This window comes from Poromitra crassiceps (genome assembly GCF_964638095.1).
Source record: "Poromitra crassiceps genome assembly, chromosome: 2".
NCBI lineage: Eukaryota > Metazoa > Chordata > Actinopteri > Beryciformes > Melamphaidae > Poromitra > Poromitra crassiceps.
Window position 1 is genome coordinate 52,267,444 of NC_139624.1, and position 19,310 is coordinate 52,286,753.

Consider the following 19,310-nt stretch of genomic DNA (forward strand, 5'->3'; position numbering starts at 1 on the left):
TAATAAAGCAGGCCTGCTTGATACTTTTGGTGGATAGTTGTAAAGGTGAACAGAGCCTTTTTTCCCTATACCAGGGTGGAGGTATTAGCAGCCAGACTCTGCCATTGTAGGGAGGGAGTCTGGCAAGCGAGACTAGCTGGGGAGGAACTCAAGGTAGGAGCTGCTGAGATGGAATGGAGCGCTCCAAGGCAGTGATTGACCTGGTGGTCAACTTGTAAACCTCCACGAGTTGCTGGAACATTGTGTTTTTGATGAATGTGTGGCCTTATTCAACTCCAACATCACATACAGGAAGACGCAGAAGAGCAAGCGCATCTAGAAGCTCTATCTCCAATCTGTAGGGCTGCAAGAACCCTACATCACTCTTGTTGACATGGGCATGATCTAGAGAGGATGGCAACTCCATCAGCAATTGGATCGGCAGACACAAGATGGCACCCCATACAAGTGGTCGGACTATGTCCACAAGGTGTCATCCATCATCCTTGCCCGCCATGGTGATGTTGACATATCATCTGTGTGATCGACCGGTATGACACAGCATACTTGGCTAAAGATGATGAGCGGAATTTGATGATTCAGAATCTATAGCTACAGCTAATAAAAAGAGCTTATTTTAGTTATCTTGTCATACATTCATTAAATATTTTAATGCAAGAAATCCTGGGGGTAGTTGGTACAGCAGTACCACGGTAAAATGGGTGTTGACATTAACATCTTTTCAGTGAACATAATTCTGAAATGACTCCCAAAACATCCAACATTGTTAATCTCCTTCCTTGTGGTAAACCCCAAACGCACAGTATACCTTCCCATTCAAAAGTTACATTTCCACAATACTGGATGGCAGCCATCTTGGAATTCTGGGTCAAAACTATGCCATAATATCGGACTCCACATTATGGGAACCTTTAAAGGCTGTCACTCGTGGGCATATAATCTCATACGAGGCCACTGCCAAGAAGGAAAGAGGGCGGAGGCTATTGGAGATTGAAAACGCTCTTCCCATCCTTGAAACTGCATACCGGGGCCCCGTTCCAATATCCATACTTGTACTTCTTTCTTGTAGTATGTACTGCCGCTGCCCTCACAAAGTATGGATTGTAGTGTGCAGCATGCATGCAAAATGCATACTATTGGGACACACTACATCTGTCGTCACGTGAGCTTCCTGAACTCCGACCTCTTGCTCACTTCCGCCGACGTCCGCAGCGCCACATTTGAGTTTTTTTTATTTTTATTTATTTATTTTTTATTCAATAAACAAAGTCTGGCAGTAACAAACAGTACATTATACAAAAAATTCAGACTAAACATTTACAAAATTGGAACAGACAATCAAATAAACAAAATAAAATAAATAAAGCAAAAACATTAAGTCAGAGATCTAAACAGGAATCAAGATATGCATGTTTTGGTACACACCATGCTTGTTTGGTTTTAACATATTTCAAGGCTTTCTTAAAGTTAATTATCTCATTCATGAACACGCAGCTCAGTCAGTGCGACGTAACTCCAGTAGGTGGCGGTAATGCACAAAAAGTTGTTTGCCAACCGCCATAAAACATTAGAAGAAGAAGAAGAAGACATAACTTCCTGCTGCGCAAAGGATTGTGGGGAAGTTTGGCTGAAGCAGCATGCATCGATGCATACTCCGAAATAGGAGCTGATGTAGTACAACATCCTGGTACTCTTGGCATACTGCATCTGACATACTATGTATTGGGACATACTAAATCTTTTTTTGTCTACTAAATAGTATGGAAGTATGGGTATTGGAACGGGGCCCGGGTCTCAAAATCCCCTGACGACTATAATAAGATATTGAAGTTGAAATATGAATACAACTGCATCCTGAGTGGTCAAATAAACACTCTCCTTTTAAAACTAAAACAAAAGCAATTTGAGTTGGGAGATAAGCCTCAGGCACTCTTGGCGCGGCAGCTTAAGGGCGCCCAGGCCTCTAGATCAATCCTCTCTATCAAATCAAAGGGGGCGCCTTGCTGACTAACCCTAAGGAAATAAATGACCGTTTTAAGGAGTTTTACAGTGAACTATATTCGTCTAAGTGTGATGCCGCTCAATCTGATCTGGACGCTTTTTTCGACACTCTTCAAACACCCAAACTCAGTGACGCTGCCAAAGAGGACCTAGACTCTGATTTCACATTAGAAGAAATAACTTCCGCCATTAAATCATTCCCATCAGGCAAAGCAGCTGGGCCGGATGGATTCGGCGCTGAATTTTACAAGACATTTTGCAACATTCTCGCCCCAGTCCTCCTTAGAATGATAGCTAGCTCTAAGAAGGACAAAGTCTTGCCTAAAACATTATATGAAGCTAATATCTCCCTCATTTTAAAAAAGGGGAAGGAGGAAGTAGACCCAGCCAGTTACAGACCTATAGCACTCCAGAATTTTGACAGGAAGGTAATTACTAAAACGCTGGCTACCCGGCTAAATAAACATTTGTCGTCTATTATTCATCCTGACCAGACAGGGTTCATTCCGAACAGGTTCTCTTTCGCCAATGTCAGACGCCTCCTCAACACCATATACGCAGATCACAATAAGACTAGCGGAGCAGCAATTTTATCACTTGATGCACAGAAAGCGTTTGATCAGGTTGAGTGGCCTTATATGTTCGAGTCACTGCACAGATTTGGGTTTGGCGATTCATTTATATCTTGGGTAAAGCTCATATATGATAGTCCAACATAACCAATGGTGACAGGTCAACCACATTTCCACTACTTCGCTCGGTCCAGCAGGGTTGTCCTCTCTCGCCGGCCCTCTTCGCTGTCGCACTCGAGCCCCTTGCCCTAAAAATACGTAGTCACCCAAGCCTTGCAGGTCTGGAGGTCGGTGGTATTGAGACGCGTATCAGTTTGTATGCCGACGATGTGATATTATACCTACATAACTCGGAAAAATCAATCCCCCCTCTCCTAGAATGAATCACCTCGTTCGGTAAGTTGTCTGGCTACACAATTAACTGGACAAAGAGCGACTTTATGCCTCTCTCTGATGTCTTCACTCCTGGTTTTCTGGAGAATCTCCCATTCAAATTGGCTAGGGACCACCTCACCTATCTTGGCTTGACCATACCCAGAGATCCTAAATTAGTATTTAAGTTGAATTTTGGTGATTTTGTTTTAAGACTTAAACAATGTATAGAAAACTGGAAAATCCTGCCCTTGTCCATGATTGGTCGTATAAATTCAATTAAGATGGTTTCACTTCCCAGGTTCCTCTATATATGTCAAAACCTTCCCATCCTTCTTACATCGACTTTTTTCAAGAAACTGGACTCCATAATTCTGTCTTACATCTGGAACTATAAAAATCATAGAATTTCGAAAATTAATTTACAAAAACCCAAGTCCGAAGGTGGGCTGGCCTTACCAGTGTTTAGGCACTACTACTGGGCTGCGAATGTTAGGGCCCTAATGTTTTGGCTTCAAGGGACTCCTGGCAATATTTCTCCCGGGGCCCCCCTGTGGCTGAAAATGGAGGCCAGCTCTACTGGCAACTCTTCCCTGCCAGCTATGCTATTTGCTAAATTAGACAACCCTTTAGAACATTTTAATTTAAGTTTTGTCATGAAAAACTCTGTCAGAATTTTAAACCAAGTTAGGAGTGTTTTGAGTCTACCAGATGTTTCTGTCCATACGCCAATTTGTTTCAACCACTCTTTTTTGGCTCCATGGTCAGACAGACACTATCATGCCTGGAGTGAGAAAGGGCTAGTTTCCATCAAAGACCTATACATAGATGGTCACTTTGCATCATTTGATCTGCTGAAGAGGAAGTTTGGTTTGCCTGGCACGAATTGGCTCAGATTTCTTCAAGTCAGAAATTATGTTCGATCCAAGATTCGTACCTTTGAAGAACTCCCAAATGACCATGCTTTTTTTGATGTATTGCTGAGCCCTCCTCACTCCAAGCATCTAATTTCGAGATTTGTATGTTTGTTTGACAATTGCACCACGGCCTCTACTGAGAGGATTAGAGAAGCGTGGCAGGGGGAACTTGGCATTGACTTGTCTGACATTATATGGGATAGGAGTCTGTCTGTGATACAACTCGGCTCAGTTAATAGTAGACACCAGCTGATCCAATTTAAAGTTACTCACCGTCTTCACTATTCGAAGCAGAACACAAGATTTACTCGTCTGTCTCACCACTGTGTGACAGGTGTCGGGTGTCGGAGGGCACTCTGTCTCATGCCTTTTGGTCGTGCCCTTTACTGACCGGATTTTGGGCCAAAATATTTGATTGGTACTCTAAGGCCTACAAAATAACCTTCAGCCGGAAGCAGAACTCGCCATCTTCGGCTGCTCGGAGTCCTCTCTGAACTTCCCTACAGCTGTGCAGCAATCTCTGACACAGGGGACAATTGTTGCCAAGAAACTCATTCTGCAGAAATGGAAGTCCCCCACTCCACCCTGTTTTCAGTTGTGGTTGGCGGACATGATCTCCATCATACAAATGGAGAGACTCAGGTTCTTGAGGACCAACTCACCTGGGAGATTTCAAACTATTTGGGACCCGTTTCTGGCCTACCTTGACGAGGTTAGGGGTGATGGGTGACTCGCCCGGCCGGTCTTCCTCCCTCGCGTGGGATCCCACTCATTTATATATATGTATATATATTTGCAAGCATAATTTATGTATATTTACAGGCTGTAACTGGTGGCACTAGTGTATGTATGTTTTTTCTTTCTTTTCTTTTACTGTATCTGTGTTTGTTTTTGGTTTGTTTTTCTGTGTTCTAAAAAATCTAAATTGCTAAATAAAATATATATAAAAAAAAAAAAAAAACTATGCTATAATGTCAAACTGATGTCAGAATCGGATTCCTCGTGGTTGACTTACACTGAAAAGTGTCTTCATACATTATTCTATGTGCTCTGGGTCAAAAGTCAAATTTTTAACATGGCGCCAGTGGCCATCTTGGATTTGGCCATCTGGCAAGGAAAATCCCAGGATCTTTAGGAGGGACCTGGGAGCTATTTTAACAAAAGGTCTATATAAGTCAAATCACTCATCAAAACATCTTAGCCAGAGAATGGTCATGGCTTTGAAGTTATAGCATCGGTTATCAGATACTGTCATTTCCTTCTCACAACGTCATCAAATTCACCATTGATTAGTCACTTTAACAGTTTAAGATGTTCTATATGGTATCATTGTAATCCTTGACCATGAAAGGTTGGGATAGACATCACCTTTTCAGTGTTATCATGTGTGGTTCAGGAGATATGATGCAAACTACATAATTTGCTTATGGCAGAATTAAAATGGCAGCCCCAAGGCATTTTTGCGATGGCTCAATTTCTGAAACTGTACAGGGCCCCAAACTATAAGCGCACCAAGTTTCATGTTTTTACAAAAAAGGGAACATCATTTTCACATATCATCTGGACTAATACACAGAAATCAGGGTTTTATCATTTATATGGGGGTAGGTTTGTTTACAGAGTGATAACTATCCATAAGCTACCAAATCGGCAGGGTTATCATACCAAAATATAAACTAGAGACATGTATGAAGACAAAAATAACAAAATCGTGCGGTCACCTCAGGTGGTACCGATTTTTGCCTTGGCCCATGGACTAATCTTCAGTTCTTCATTTTAAGTCCAGTGGAATTTGTTTTCATAGGTCTTTTTAGAGTTTAGTTCTACTTTATTTATGTTATTATGATAACTGATATGCACACATTAGTTGCCTGATAGCTATGTAATAACTCCGACAATTGCAATTGCAAATCTCATTCTAAGGCTGCATACGGTGAGTGCGGCTGTCATGAAGCACATAGTGATGGTTTAACTCACCGGTCATAGTCCATCACCACGATGGAAAGACTGACTTGCTCCACGTTCTCTGGGGGAATGTCAAAGATGATGGCCTCGTTGTACACTGGGTTAAGTGTGCTTTTCTTGGTGGTTGTTTTTCGCTTCTTTAACCTCCGTCCATCACATAATAGGGAAACTTTCACATAGGGGTCTGTGAGACACATGGTCACTGTCATTTATCTAGGAACTTGGTTATTGGTATATTTGTCCACATTATAGTGAAACTATTGATGAGGATAAAATCAACAAAGATTGTAAAATATCGATGGTGTATGTCTTTGTATGTAGTTAAGTCTATACTTGAATTATGAAGATATTTAGGAGACCACCATACTGTGACAGAGGGCAATATTTTCAATGTCTGTGCACTATCTCACTTACTGCCATTCTAAGTGGCCTCATGTTGCTTGGTTTCTCAACAAAGTCTGTGAATTATGGCATACATAGAACTATGGCACAAGTAGTGCTTTAAATGTGAGCCGTATTTGCTGTCAGGTTACCTGAAGAGCCTGTGATGTCCATGGCTTTGAGGTTCCTGCATTTGATGACTGTTAGGGTCATTCTTCCTGCTGTGGGGAGGTAGCACAACGAGTACATGATCTCTCCAAGGTCCACACTCTCCTGGAGAAGAAAAAGAGGCATCAGCGAACATATACTGTCCATTTGAAATAGTCTGCACAAATACTGTCAATATACCCTTACAGAAAAATCACATGAACTTCACATGTGCAAAAATCACATGTGATCACATGTGGTTTTGCACATGCGGTTTTTATGCCTCCGCCGGCGATAGCCAGGCCGGAGGTATTATGGATTCGGGTTGTCCGTCTGTCCGTCCGTCCGATGTTCGTTAACGCGATATCTGAGGAACACTTTGACGGAATTTCATCAAATTTGCCTCAAACGTCAACTTCCACTCAAGGATGAACTGATTCGATTTTGGTGATCAAAGGTCAAAGGTCACTTTATTTTCAGTTTTTCAAAACATATGAACAAGACAAACAGGCTCAGACACAGGAGAACGAAAAAACAAACGAACAAAACAAAAAAACAAAAAAACAAACATTCAGTGCTACCAGTCCTGTAAGGTGCTCATGTTTTTACAAAAGGTACAGTACAGTACTGTGCTCGGGAACCCACACAGGAGTCCGTGGGGAATCAGTCTGGTGAATCATCCGTCTCCCCCAACCTCAACCAGGTAGGCTAGAAACGGGCTCCAAATGGCAAAGAATTTCTTTAGTGAGTCGGTCCTCAGGAACCTAATCCTCTCCATCCGTATAGCAGAGGTCATTTCCGTCAGCCACAATTTAAAAGAAGGCGAAGTAGAAGACTTCCATTCTTTCAAGATTAGTTTTTTGGCAACAATTGTCCCCTGCGTCAGAGATTGCTGCACAGTTGTGGGGAAGTCCAGAGAGAGTTCCGAGCAGCCGAAGATGGCAAGTTCTGCTTCAGGCTGAAGGGTTATTTTATAAGCCTTCGAGTACCAGTCAAATATCTTAACCCAGAACCCGGACAGTGAAGTGCAGAACCAAAAAGCATGTGACAATGTGCCCTCCGACATCTGACACCTATCACATAGCGATGAAAGAGAGGGATATATCTTATGTAGCCTGTGCTTGGAGTAATGCAGACGGTGAGTGACTTTAAACTGGATCAGCTGGTGTCTACTGTTAACTGAGCATAATTGTATTATTGACAGACTCCTTTCCAAATATTGTCAGATAAGTCCGCACCTAGTTCCACCTGCCATGCATCTCTAATCCTCTCCGTGGACACCATGTTACATTCGTCAAACAAACATACAAATCTGGAGATAATACGCTTGGAGTGAGGAGGGACCAGCAAAACATCGAAAAAAGCGTGCTCACTTGGTAGAGTTTCAAAGGTTTGAATCTTAGATCGAACGTGATTTCTGATTTGAAGGAATCTAAGCCAGTTCGTGTTGGACAATTCAAACTTTCTTTTCAGTAAATCGAAGGATGCAAAATGACCATCGATATATAGATCCTTGAGGGAAACTAGCCCCTTCTCACTCCAGACATGGTCTAACCACGGAGGCAAAAAAGAGTGATTGAAACAAATTGGTGTCTGAACAGAGACATCTGGTAAATTCAAAACCTTCCTAACTTGGTTTAGGATTCTGACAGAGTTTCTCACAACAAGACTTGAGTTCTGTAATGTCCCCGGCTTCTCTAACTTAGAAAACAACAGGGCTGGTAGAGAACATCTGGTGATAGAGCTGGCCTCCATTTTCAGCCACAGGGGGGCTCCAGGAGTTAAGTTACCAGGAGCACCTTCCCGCCAGAACATTAAAGCCCTTATATTGGCAGCCCAATAGTAGTGCCTAAACACTGGTAAGGCTAGTCCTCCCTCAGATTTAGGCTTTTGCAAGTGGATTTTCGAAATTCTATGGTTCTTGTAGTTCCAGATGTACGACAGAATTATGGAGTCGAGCTCTTTAAAGAAAGCAGATGTAAGAAAAATGGGGAGGTTCTGGCACAAGTAAAGGAATCTGGGAAGCGAGACCATTTTAACTGAGTTTATACGGCCAATCATGGACAGAGGGAGAATTTCCCAGTTTTCTATACATTGTTTAAGTTTCGAAATAAAATCACCAAAGTTCATCTTAAATATTTGCTTAGGATCTTTAGGTATGGTCAAACCAAGATAAGTGAAGCGGCTCTTTGCCAATTTAAACGGGAGATTGTCGAGGAAACCAGGAGTGAAAGCATCGGAGAGCGGCATGAACTCACTCTTTGTCCAATTAATTGTGTAGCCAGACAGCTTACCGAACGAGGTGATTAGCTCCAGGAGAGGGGGAATTGACTCTTCTGAGTTGTGCAGGTATAATATTACATCATCGGCATACAGACTAATGCGTGTCTCGACACCTCCGACCTCTATGCCCGTGAGATTTGGATGACTGCGGATTTTTAAGGCAAGAGGTTCGAGTGCGATGGCGAAGAGACCTGGCGAAAGAGGGCAACCCTGCTGGACCGAACGAAGTAATGGGAACCTGGTTGACTTGTCACCGTTGGTTATAACTGAGCAAGCTGGACTAGCGTATATAAGTTTTACCCAGGATATAAATGAGTCACCAAATCCGAATTTATGCAGTGATTTAAACATGTAAGGCCACTCAACCTGATCAAACGCCTTTTGTGCATCCAATGATAAAATTGCTGCACCATCAGTCCCACTATGATCCGCATATATGGTATTGAGAAGCCGTCTAACATTAAAGAAGGAAAATCTACTTGGGATGAACCCTGTCTGATCGGGATGGATGATGGACGATAAGTGCCTGTTCAGCCGGGTAGCCAGCATTTTAGTGATTATTTTTCTATCGACATTTTGAAGTGCTATGGGTCTATAGCTGGCCGGGTCTAATTCCTCCTTCCCCTTTTTTAAGATGAGTGTAATGTTAGCTTCGTATAATGTTTTGGGCAAGGCTTTATCTTTCATAGAGCTAGATATCATTCTGAGAAGAAGTGGGGCAAGAATGCTGCAAAATTTCTTATAGAATTCAGCTCCGTAACCATCTGGTCCAGCTGCTTTGCCTGATGGAAAAGATTTAATGGCAGAAACAACTTCTTCCAGAGTGAAGTCAGAATCCAAGTCCTTTCTAGCAGCATCACTAAGTTTGGGTGCTTCAAAATAATCAAAAAAGTCGCCTAGATCAGATTGGGCGGCCTCACACTTAGACGAATATAGTTCACTGTAGAATTCCCTAAAGCGGTCATTTATCTTCTTGGGGTCGGTCAGCAGGTCGCCCTTACTCGATTTGATTGAGAGAATTGACCTAGCGGCCTGCACTCCCTTAAGCTGCCGTGACAGGAGCCTCTCCGGCTTGTCTCCTAGTTCAAATTGTTTTTGCCTGAGTTTTAAAAGGAGTGTGTTGATTTGACCACTTAAAATGCAATTATATTCATACTTTATCTTCAATATCCTATTATAATCTTGGGGGGATTTCGAGGTCTGATATGTAGCTTCGAGGGCGGGAAGAGCATTTTCTATTTCTGATAGCCGCCTCCTTCTTTCTTTCTTTGCCATGGACTCGTAGGAAATGATGTCTCCGCAAATAACCACTTTTAGTGTTTCCCAGAGTGTGGAGTCCGAGACTTCACCATTATCATTAAACTCCACAAAATGTTTCAACTTGGTGGTGATGTACTCAATGAATTTCTCTTCAGCTAACAGGGAGGGGTTCAAACGCCAGGAGTAAGATTGTTTTGGGAGAGAGAGATTTAAAGACACTGTCAGGGGAGCATGGTCAGAGATGAGTATATTATGATACTTCGAATTGGTGACGTGGGGGATTAATTTGGAGTCTATTAAAAAATAATCTATCCTACTGTATGACTTGTGAACATGGGAATAAAACGAATATTGTTTGTCGGTAGGGTGCTGGACCCTCCATATGTCAACTACGTTTCTAGATTTAATGAGGTTATTTAGGGCTTGGACTGACGAAATACTTGGGGGGGGGCCTTGAGGATAATCTATCCAGGAAAAGTCAAAAAAGTGGTGGCAAGATAGCTCAGCAGGCCAATATAAACAGTAATTAGAAAAAAGGAGCTTCTTGATGCTTATAGAAGGATTTAATGAAGAAGAAATGTACAGTTATACTTATTCAGTTAATAGAAAGTACATCTTCAAAAGAGAACAAGGGCACAAGGGACGCAACGCGTTTCAACCTCTGGTCTTCGTCAGGCTGTAGGCGGAAAAAGCTGGTTACCGCACCTGTATAAGAGCAATACGTGGCACAAGGTGAGTCGACGTGGCACACGGAAAAGATACTGTGACGTATGAGCCACGTCAAAAAACAGAAATGCATAGGATAGAGAGAAATAAATACATAGAAATAAATATAAATACAGACCTAGAAATAGCACACTATAAACAGAAGTCGGCTATAAGCCAGGTTACAATGAAATGCAATATAGGCTATTAGCAAAAAACACATAGGCTATAAATAATAGTGCGCCTAATGCACTGATGTGGAGACATCAAACAGATATATGGCACATCACAAAGCAATAACAGTAAGAACAGGTGAAACATTTTAACGGAGGGAGCAGATATAGGTGTTACTGTTAGACTATAAGAAACATGAAAGATCAAAGTCCTCATTGAGGCCGTGGGGAGCGGTTGTGTGGAGTGTATGAATCCAGCGTGTCTCGCGTTGGAGTAGCGCTTTATCCAAATCACCGCCTCTCGGGTGCTGCTTGATAAGGTCAATAGCCCAGAAGCGGAGATCACTGTCAATATGTGATTTGCTAAGGAAATGTTCGACTAGTGGGGCTTTGGTGTCGCCACGGCGAATAGCACTTTTGTGCTCAATGATCCGTGTGCGTAGAGGGCGGGTAGTCTTCCCGATGTACAGGAAGGGGCATGGGCAACTGATGGCATATACTACCCCCTGCGATGCGCAGGTGGTGAGGTGTTTCAGTTTATGTCTGATTGTCCGGGGTAGTGAACGTTTTGAGTTTGAGAGACTGTGCGCAACATGAGCAGTGTGCGCAGGGGAAGTGTCCAAATAATCTATAATATCTATAATATGGATAATCTATCCATAAATTTGTCTAAGTAGCAGTTGAGGTCCCCCCCAATTATTACGTTCGAGTCGTCGGTGTCAGGGAGTAAATTAAAAACCTTAATAAAAAAATTGGGATCATCTATTTGGGGCGTAAATATTAAGTAAAGTAATTGGGAGTAAATCGATTGTGCCAGTAAGCAAAATAAATCGGCCAAAGGGGTCTGTAGTCATCGAGGTGAGGTGAAACGGGACATTAAAAAAAAAAAAAATTGCTACACCCCGTGCATGAGATGAGAATGGCGATTGATACACCTGGGAGATCCAATTACGTCTCAAGCTACGTTGTTGGTTAGATTTTATGTGAGTTTCTTGCAGGAAGATGATGTCCGCTGATAGGGATTTAATATATCTAAAAACTTTCTCTCTTTTTACTGTATGTCTCAATCCCCTGACGTTCCATGAAATCAGTGAGAGATCACTACCCCCTAGCTGAGCGCTATCCTGAAAACCAGACATAGACATTTGCATGAGCGAGCACGTATATATAAGGAAAAGTAAAGTGACTGGTGGTACCATTGCTATTATCATAGTATAAACAAGAAATGAAAAACAAAATACAATACAACAACCCTGGCTGAGACAAGAACTAGAACACACAAACCCCCCCCCCCCCCCCCCACCCCACATATCGCCCATGATATGATGCTCCCGTTCTATCTAATGGGTGTGCTTCCAAACAGACTACAGCCTAGAGTGAGCCCCCTCCATAGCACGACTGCTTCTGACAACCAAACTTAAACTGAAGTAGTATGTTACACTGCTACGGTAATATAAAAATATGAGAGATAAAAAATAACAACAAAATAGTCAACGCAGCAGTGACATAAAGTGCCAAATTGTGAGCACTAATGACCAACTAGGTTTAGTCAACAACTCTGTATAAACCTTCTTTTTTTTTTCCCCCACCATTCTATCTTCCAAAAAATCCTTCTTGCCACATTCCTGAACCATTCATTTTTCCATTTTCATTTTTTTTCATTTTTTTTCTCATTATTATTATTATAATTATTGTTCTGTTTTTGTAAACTTCAACTGAGGTAGTACATGTGCACTGCTGTAGCAATATAAAAGTAATTATAAAACAGTCAGCACTCAGTGCAGCAGTGACATAAAGTGCAGATTATTGCACCAACTAAGTGTAGATAGTATTGTAGCGATTCGGGGTTTGACGTGTATTGTGGGGTTTCCGTGTGTAGCTAGGAACTGATATGTGTGGGTGTGTTCCTAGGGGGAAGGGGATATATGTGACCAGCAGGCGGGGCGGAAGTCAGTCTAACCATGAGAGGGGGTTGGAGTGGTTGCATGAAGAGCTAGCAGCGAAGCTAGCTGCTAGGAGCTATATTGTGAAGCCAAGAATAAAAGCCTGTACCAACTTCAAGTCTCCGGTTCCTGTAACGAATACCCGATCCGTTACATTGGTGTCAGAAGTGGGATCGATAACCCTCTGCGACGGCCGAGAAGGGAGAGGGTGAGAGGAGGAACGGCAAAAGAGACTGTGTGCGGTGCGGCTTTTGGGCTCAAGACCTAGCGCTAGTAAGTTAGCTACCAGGGGTGCTAACTGCTAACTGCTAGTTGCTAAGACCACGGGTGATGGTGCGCGAGGAAGAATGGCCATCGGTGAACGGGAGAAAAGAGGAGCTGACGACGGGGATCAGCTCGGTGCTGGCGGGCATGGAAGCCTGTTTGTTGAGAGAGGTCAGATGGCTGGCGGAGGCGATTCCTGCCTGGGCAGTGAAGCTGTGGATGGCGCTGCGGGAAGTTGGGCAGCGTGTGGACAAGTTGAGCACAGAGGGAGCGCAGTGTGGAGAACGGCCGGAGGAGCCACAAAAGAGACTGTGTTGGACATGTGGAGAGCCGGGCCACGTGGCGAGGTGGTGCCGAGGCGGTCCCGGGAGACGGACCGGGTATGCGGGACAACGACATGGACAGCAGGGAGCCTGCTGGGCATGCGGCGCGATCGGACATCTGGCTAGATGGCATTAATGTCGAGAAGCTGTCGGGGACTGGAAGACAGCGAGAGAGGAGAGACGTGCAGGCGGCGGACAGGTGAGGCTTTGTTGGACTTGCCAGTCGCCTGAACATTTAGCCAGAGACTGCACTAAGGGTGTGGGCGCTGGAAGAGACACACAGCCGGGGGAGCAGCAGGAGCAACAGGCAGAGGAACAGCGGAGCAGCGGAGCAGTAGAGCAGCCGGAGCAACAGGCAGCGGAGCAACGGAGCAGTACAGAGCCGATTGTTCTGGGCAGGAGAGTGACTGTTGAGCCGGCCCAGGCTAGCTGCTCTGCATACCAGCCGGTAGAGGGGGACATCATCATCAGCGATGAGACCATCAGGAGAGCGGGGATCGTTTTGAACAGCCAGAGGGAAGTGAGCGACATCATCTGCAGAGCTGTTACAGTCGGGGGAGCGGCACTCGTGTCTCCGGGTGAGCCTGGGGGGTTACCGCCGGGGGAACCGGCCCAGCCTAGCCGCTACATACAACATATGGTTGCACTGCGGAGAGCCGAGGTGGAAATCGACACCGGTGGTGTTCCCCCTGCTGTCCTCAGCACGCCGCTCCCTGGGGGAGCGGGACGGGAGAACGAACGAGTGCAAGAGGTGGAGGAAGATGAGGGAGGCTGTTCAGATGGGGACCTGACAGACGAGGACATAGACGCCATCATGGATGTCGACGAGGACGAGTGGAAACGCAGACAGATGGAGGACGCGGAGATCGGTCCGGTGTACGGGTGGGTAGCGGCCGGACGCCGGCCCCCTGTGGAGGAGATTCACACGTGTTCCGGTGGCACGAAGGGACTGTGGAACATGTTTTCGGACCTGCAACTGGGTGGAGATGGGGTTTTAGAGAGAAAGGGGCACGGGAAGAGCGGGAACCAGTGGGTTGTACCTAGCTACCTGCGGGGGTTGGTGCTACGGGGGACTCACGGGGGCTGCGGCTGGAAGGGTCATTTCGGGCCTGAAGTGACACTCCGCCGGGTTCGTGAACTTTACTACTGGGGCAAACACGAGGAGGATGTGCGGGACTACTGCCTTCGTTGTGTTGACTGTAATGTGCTTCAGGTGGGACAGAAGCTGTAAAAGGGGGGATGGAAATGGGGTTTTATTTAAATGTGTGATAAAGAATGAAATAATGAAAAACTAGACATTATGGAGTGCCTAATGGGAAACTAGACATTATGGGGGTACCTAATGGAAAACTAGACATTACGGAGTACCTGATGCAAACTGGACATTATGATGGGGGTGTTGGAAAAAAGAAGGGACTAATTGTGGGAATTAGAATTTGATGTGGTGATGGGAAAAATGTTGTGTTGGGTGTGTTTTGGTACAAGGGGATATGTGTGTGGGTTGTGCATGTCGCGTGGAAGCGACATTAAAGTTGAGTGGGGGAAATGTAGCGATTCGGGGTTTGACGTGTATTGTGGGGTTTCCGTGTGTAGCTAGGAACTGATATGTGTGGGTGTGTTCCTAGGGGGAAGGGGATATATGTGACCAGCGGCCGGGGCGGAAGTCAGTCTAACCATGAGAGGGGGTTGGAGTGGTTGCATGAAGAGCTAGCAGCGAAGCTAGCTGCTAGGAGCTATATTGTGAAGCCAAGAATAAAAGCCTGTACCAACTTCAAGTCTCCGGTTCCTGTAACGAATACCCGATCCGTTACAGTATAAATGTGTATAAACAAAAACAGAAACGAAAATCCAGCATTCATTTTTTTCAATTATCCTTGTTTTTTTTTCCTTTTAATTATTCAGTATTCTTTTTGTTGCTTTTTTTACCCCATTCCTCTCCGCCATTCAAGTTATCCATCGCCGTTCTATTTCAGCTCCTGCACAAACGATTCCGCTGCCGATGCTGTATCAAAAAGGTGGCGTCTCCTCTTGTAGGTTACCAGAAGTTTGGCCGGGTGGACGATCCCGTAGCGCAGCTCCGGAACGTTGAGGGAGGCCAGGACTCTCTTCACAGGGTCGAATACCTTCCTTCGCTTGAGCAGCTCAGCGGAGTAGTCGGGAAAGAACAGGATTTTGTTGTTATCCAGAAGTATGGATCCCTTCGCTCTGGCAGCCGTCATGATCCGGGATTTGTCTGCGTAGTTGAGGAGCTTCATTATAACGACTCTGGGTCGCGCTGTAGACTGTGCTTCACCCTCGCTAGGCCTGCCGATTCTATGCGCTCTCTCGATCAGTAATGGTCTGGGGAAGTTATTTTCACCAAGCACACCTGGTAACCACTTCTCCAGGAATGAACACATATCCGTCCCTTCTTTCTTTTCGGGGAGGCCCACCAATCGAATGTTGGAGCGGCGGCTGCGATTTTCCAAATCATCTACTTTCATCGTTAGCTCTTCAATGTGGAGTAGCATGGCGGCGTTTTCGTTCCGCATGGTTACGATGTCGTCTTGGTTGGTGCTAATTCTATCTTCGGCTTCTGTCATGCGCACCGTCACGGCTTTCATGTCGCTTTGAATGGCATTTATCGCGCTCAGAAGCCCATCGAATCTCGACGTGAAGTCGCCCTTCATTTCTCGGATAGCAACCAGGACTGGATCTGGGTCTGGGCTAGCCGCCATGCTATCACTCTGCTCCTTCTCGCTAGCATCGTTAGCCTTGCTGCTAGCTTGTGCTACCGAAGCAAACATGGAGTCTATTTTCACCTCATTCGGCGAGATCTTTTTCCTTTCTTTCTCTCTCGGCTTAGTCATCGTGAGTAAACTTACTTCTGCAGGCAGTGTTTAGGCAGTTTGGGTTAATTGAGGTAGCTTGGTCGTCAATATTTTAGAAATATTGCGGAGGAGCTCTCGCGTCTGACTGTTCACCACCACGCCATACCGGAAGTCCGTCACTGTGACCTCTTGAACACCATTTTCAAGCTCATTAACGCGATATCTCAGGAACGCCTTGATGGAATTTCGTCAAATTTGAACTGATTACATTTTGGTGGTCAAAGGTCAAGGTCACTGTGACCTCACCAATGCCATTTTCAAGCTCGGTAAGTAACGCCATATCTCAGTAACACCTTGATGGGATTTCTTCACATTTGGCGGAGGCATTTACCCGCGGTGCGGTGGTTCTAGTTCACATATGACATTTCACATGTGCAAACATGTGAAAACATTAATTTTCACATGTGAAGTATGTGCTTTGCCTATGGTAAGTGTGTGGTTTGGAACATTTTCACAAGTGAAATGTGTGAAACCCATGTAAATTCCCATGTCATTACATGTGAAACCTACTGTATGTGAAACCCATGTAAATGTTGTTTTCCACATGTGCTCCACATGTGGAAAAGATGTTGCTCCACATGTTACCACATGTCAGAGCATGTGGTAACATGATTCCCACATCCACTCCACATGTCATCACATAATACAAAATATTTTTCACATTATAACATGTGATACCATGTTTCCCATGTTATAACATGTTACCACGTTACAGTATGTGTCTACATGAGTTTCACACATAATGGACACAGGTGGACACATGTGAAACTCATTGTTGCTGCCAATAGAGGCTAGAGAAGCTGTCTGAACCTGGATGGCAGCATTTATAATCACACAAGAAACATTCATAAACTGTGATGAGAGCTATTAAATGACTTCTGGAGTAGTTTAAGTTACCATATCTTTTGGAGTGAAAAAAGAAGAGATGTGTCAGCAGCTGACTCTACTCTATAAAACACCCTGATTGTTTTAAATAGCCTACTGTATTTACTTTAGTGTTGCAGACATGCAGGGGTGTAGTGGTAAATAGAGAGGTGGGTAAACTATCCAAGGTGAGTAGTTTACCCACCTTGTTTCCCCTCATTGATTGATACAGTTGCTCTGAAAATAGGTGAGTAAACTCTCTGCCTTATTTTAAAGAGGTGTTTAAACTGAGTTTACTTGTTGTTTCCTCTCCACTGCGCCCCGGAGACATGATTGTTTCATTTTATACCAGGAAGTCCATTGTACAATCATTAATTATGTCTGTTTTTGATTATGGTGATATTGTTTATATGCATGCAGCACCTACCATCCTGAAACCGCTTGATGCGGTGTATCACAGTGCCCTGCGTTTTATAACAGGTGATAGATTTCTTACGCATCGTTGTATTTTATTTGAAAAGGTGGGCTGGCCCTCTCTGACGGCTCGATGGGAGCATCATTGTCTTTTATTTATTTATAAAGCCTTGATTGGGAAGCTTCCTGACTACCTGTCCTTGGTCATCAGTCTGAGCGACAATTGTTATCGAACACGTTCTCAATCACATATCAGACTGTTTGTACCACGTGTGAGGACTGAATTAGGAAGGACTGCCTTCTCCTCTTACGCCCCGGATAAATGGAACTCGCTCCAGAACACTTTAAAACTGGACCAATTAGTCCCCTTAAGGTGCGTTCACACCGAGATATTTATTTTTCGCTCTGTCGCTTGATTCAACCCTTTGGAATCGCTCTGTCGCTCTGTTTAAATCGCTCATCAACAGGCACACGAAATGACGGACATGTGGGGGATATAACGTTACGCAATGTCATCATGCTGTTTGTCCACTACGAGCCACCGTCATTGTTTACAAGCTAAAGCCTATCAGCGTGCTCCTAATGCGAGCTCCATTCCGGTAGGACAGACTTCACTTCATGTCAGCTGTCAGCCTGTCAATGCGGTTTGTTGCCACACAATAAACCAGCGGTTTGTTCCAAGCCAGTGTGATCCTTGACTCGCTCTCACATGGCAGCCAATCAGCGTTGAACAGCGAGCGACTGATGCCAGCGTAATTTCGCTCGAGTTGGGATATTTCATCTCGGGCGACGAGCGTATTTTCTCCCAATCGCTCCGTCTCTGTCGCTCGGACGCCCAGCGATTTTTCTCCCAGGCGAATATACGCTCAATCGCTCGTTTGCATTGACTTTGTATGTAAACTCGACGCCAGCGAAAAACTTTAATAGGTCGGTGTGAACACACCTTTAGAGTCTTTTAGAGTACTCCTTGAGGGTACCCTGCAAAATGAATGCTCTTGTTTTGCTTAATGTACTTTTTACCATATCCTGTTTTGTTTTACCTGTTGTCTGTTAGTCTGTAACTACTGTAATTGTTCTTAATGTAACAGGGCTCCCTTGAAAATGAGAGCTTGCTCTCAAAGGCGTCCCCTGTATAAATAAAGGTTAAATAAAAAAATAAAATAAATGATTGCTGCTGATAATTAAATGAAACAATTCATGAATTTGAGAATTTGAGAATTTAACTCTGTTGCTATATTTAAGTCTGTAGTATATCCAGTTATGAGAAATGTGTGTGGGTGCTTGGCCGATGAAACACATTTCTCAGAGTATTTGGATGATGCAATGTGTTCCACCTCCCCCTCTTGTTGAAGGGTGCTGACAAATTCAAAAAGCGATTCAGTGGAATATCTCATAAAAGGATCTTTCTAAGAAAAACAAGATCCCCTTCGTCAATGACAATGGCATGAGCTGTGTATCCCTACCCATAAACCACACAGTCCCCCTAAGCCACTCCCCATACCCTCCCCTCGAACCCGACTCTCTACAACCTTCCTATCCCTAGCTACGGCCCATTTCCCCTAGCCCCAGCCCCCTTACTGATCACACCTCCTCACACTACCCACATGCCACCAGCCATTCCCCCAACCCATCCCTCGAATCCCAACTCTCTATGACCTTCCTATCCATAGCTACAGCCCGTTTTCCTCAGCCCCGCCCCTACCTTGACCCCCCCACCCCCTCCCACCAACCACATCCCCCTAGGCACTCCATATACCCACACCTCGAACCCTGACTGTATATGACCTTCCTATCCCTAGCTACAGCCCCTTTTCCCCAGCCCCACCCCCTTCATTGACCCCCCACACACCCTCCCA

At 44.5% G+C, this 19,310-nt stretch overlaps 1 protein-coding gene across 2 annotated transcripts in view; it reads right to left on the bottom strand.

Annotated features, from left to right (window-relative positions):
• Positions 1 to 19,310, bottom strand: part of syt10 (synaptotagmin X) — a gene marked incomplete at both ends in the record, with an annotated part of 53,588 nt that overhangs the window by 8,622 nt on the left and 25,656 nt on the right. For both annotated transcript variants that reach the window (XM_083632103.1, XM_083632102.1), the window contains 2 exons: positions 5,840 to 6,011; positions 6,361 to 6,481. In XM_083632103.1, the coding sequence (XP_083488229.1) occupies positions 5,840 to 6,011; positions 6,361 to 6,481 (293 nt within the window). The remainder of the gene's footprint in view (positions 1 to 5,839; positions 6,012 to 6,360; positions 6,482 to 19,310) is intronic.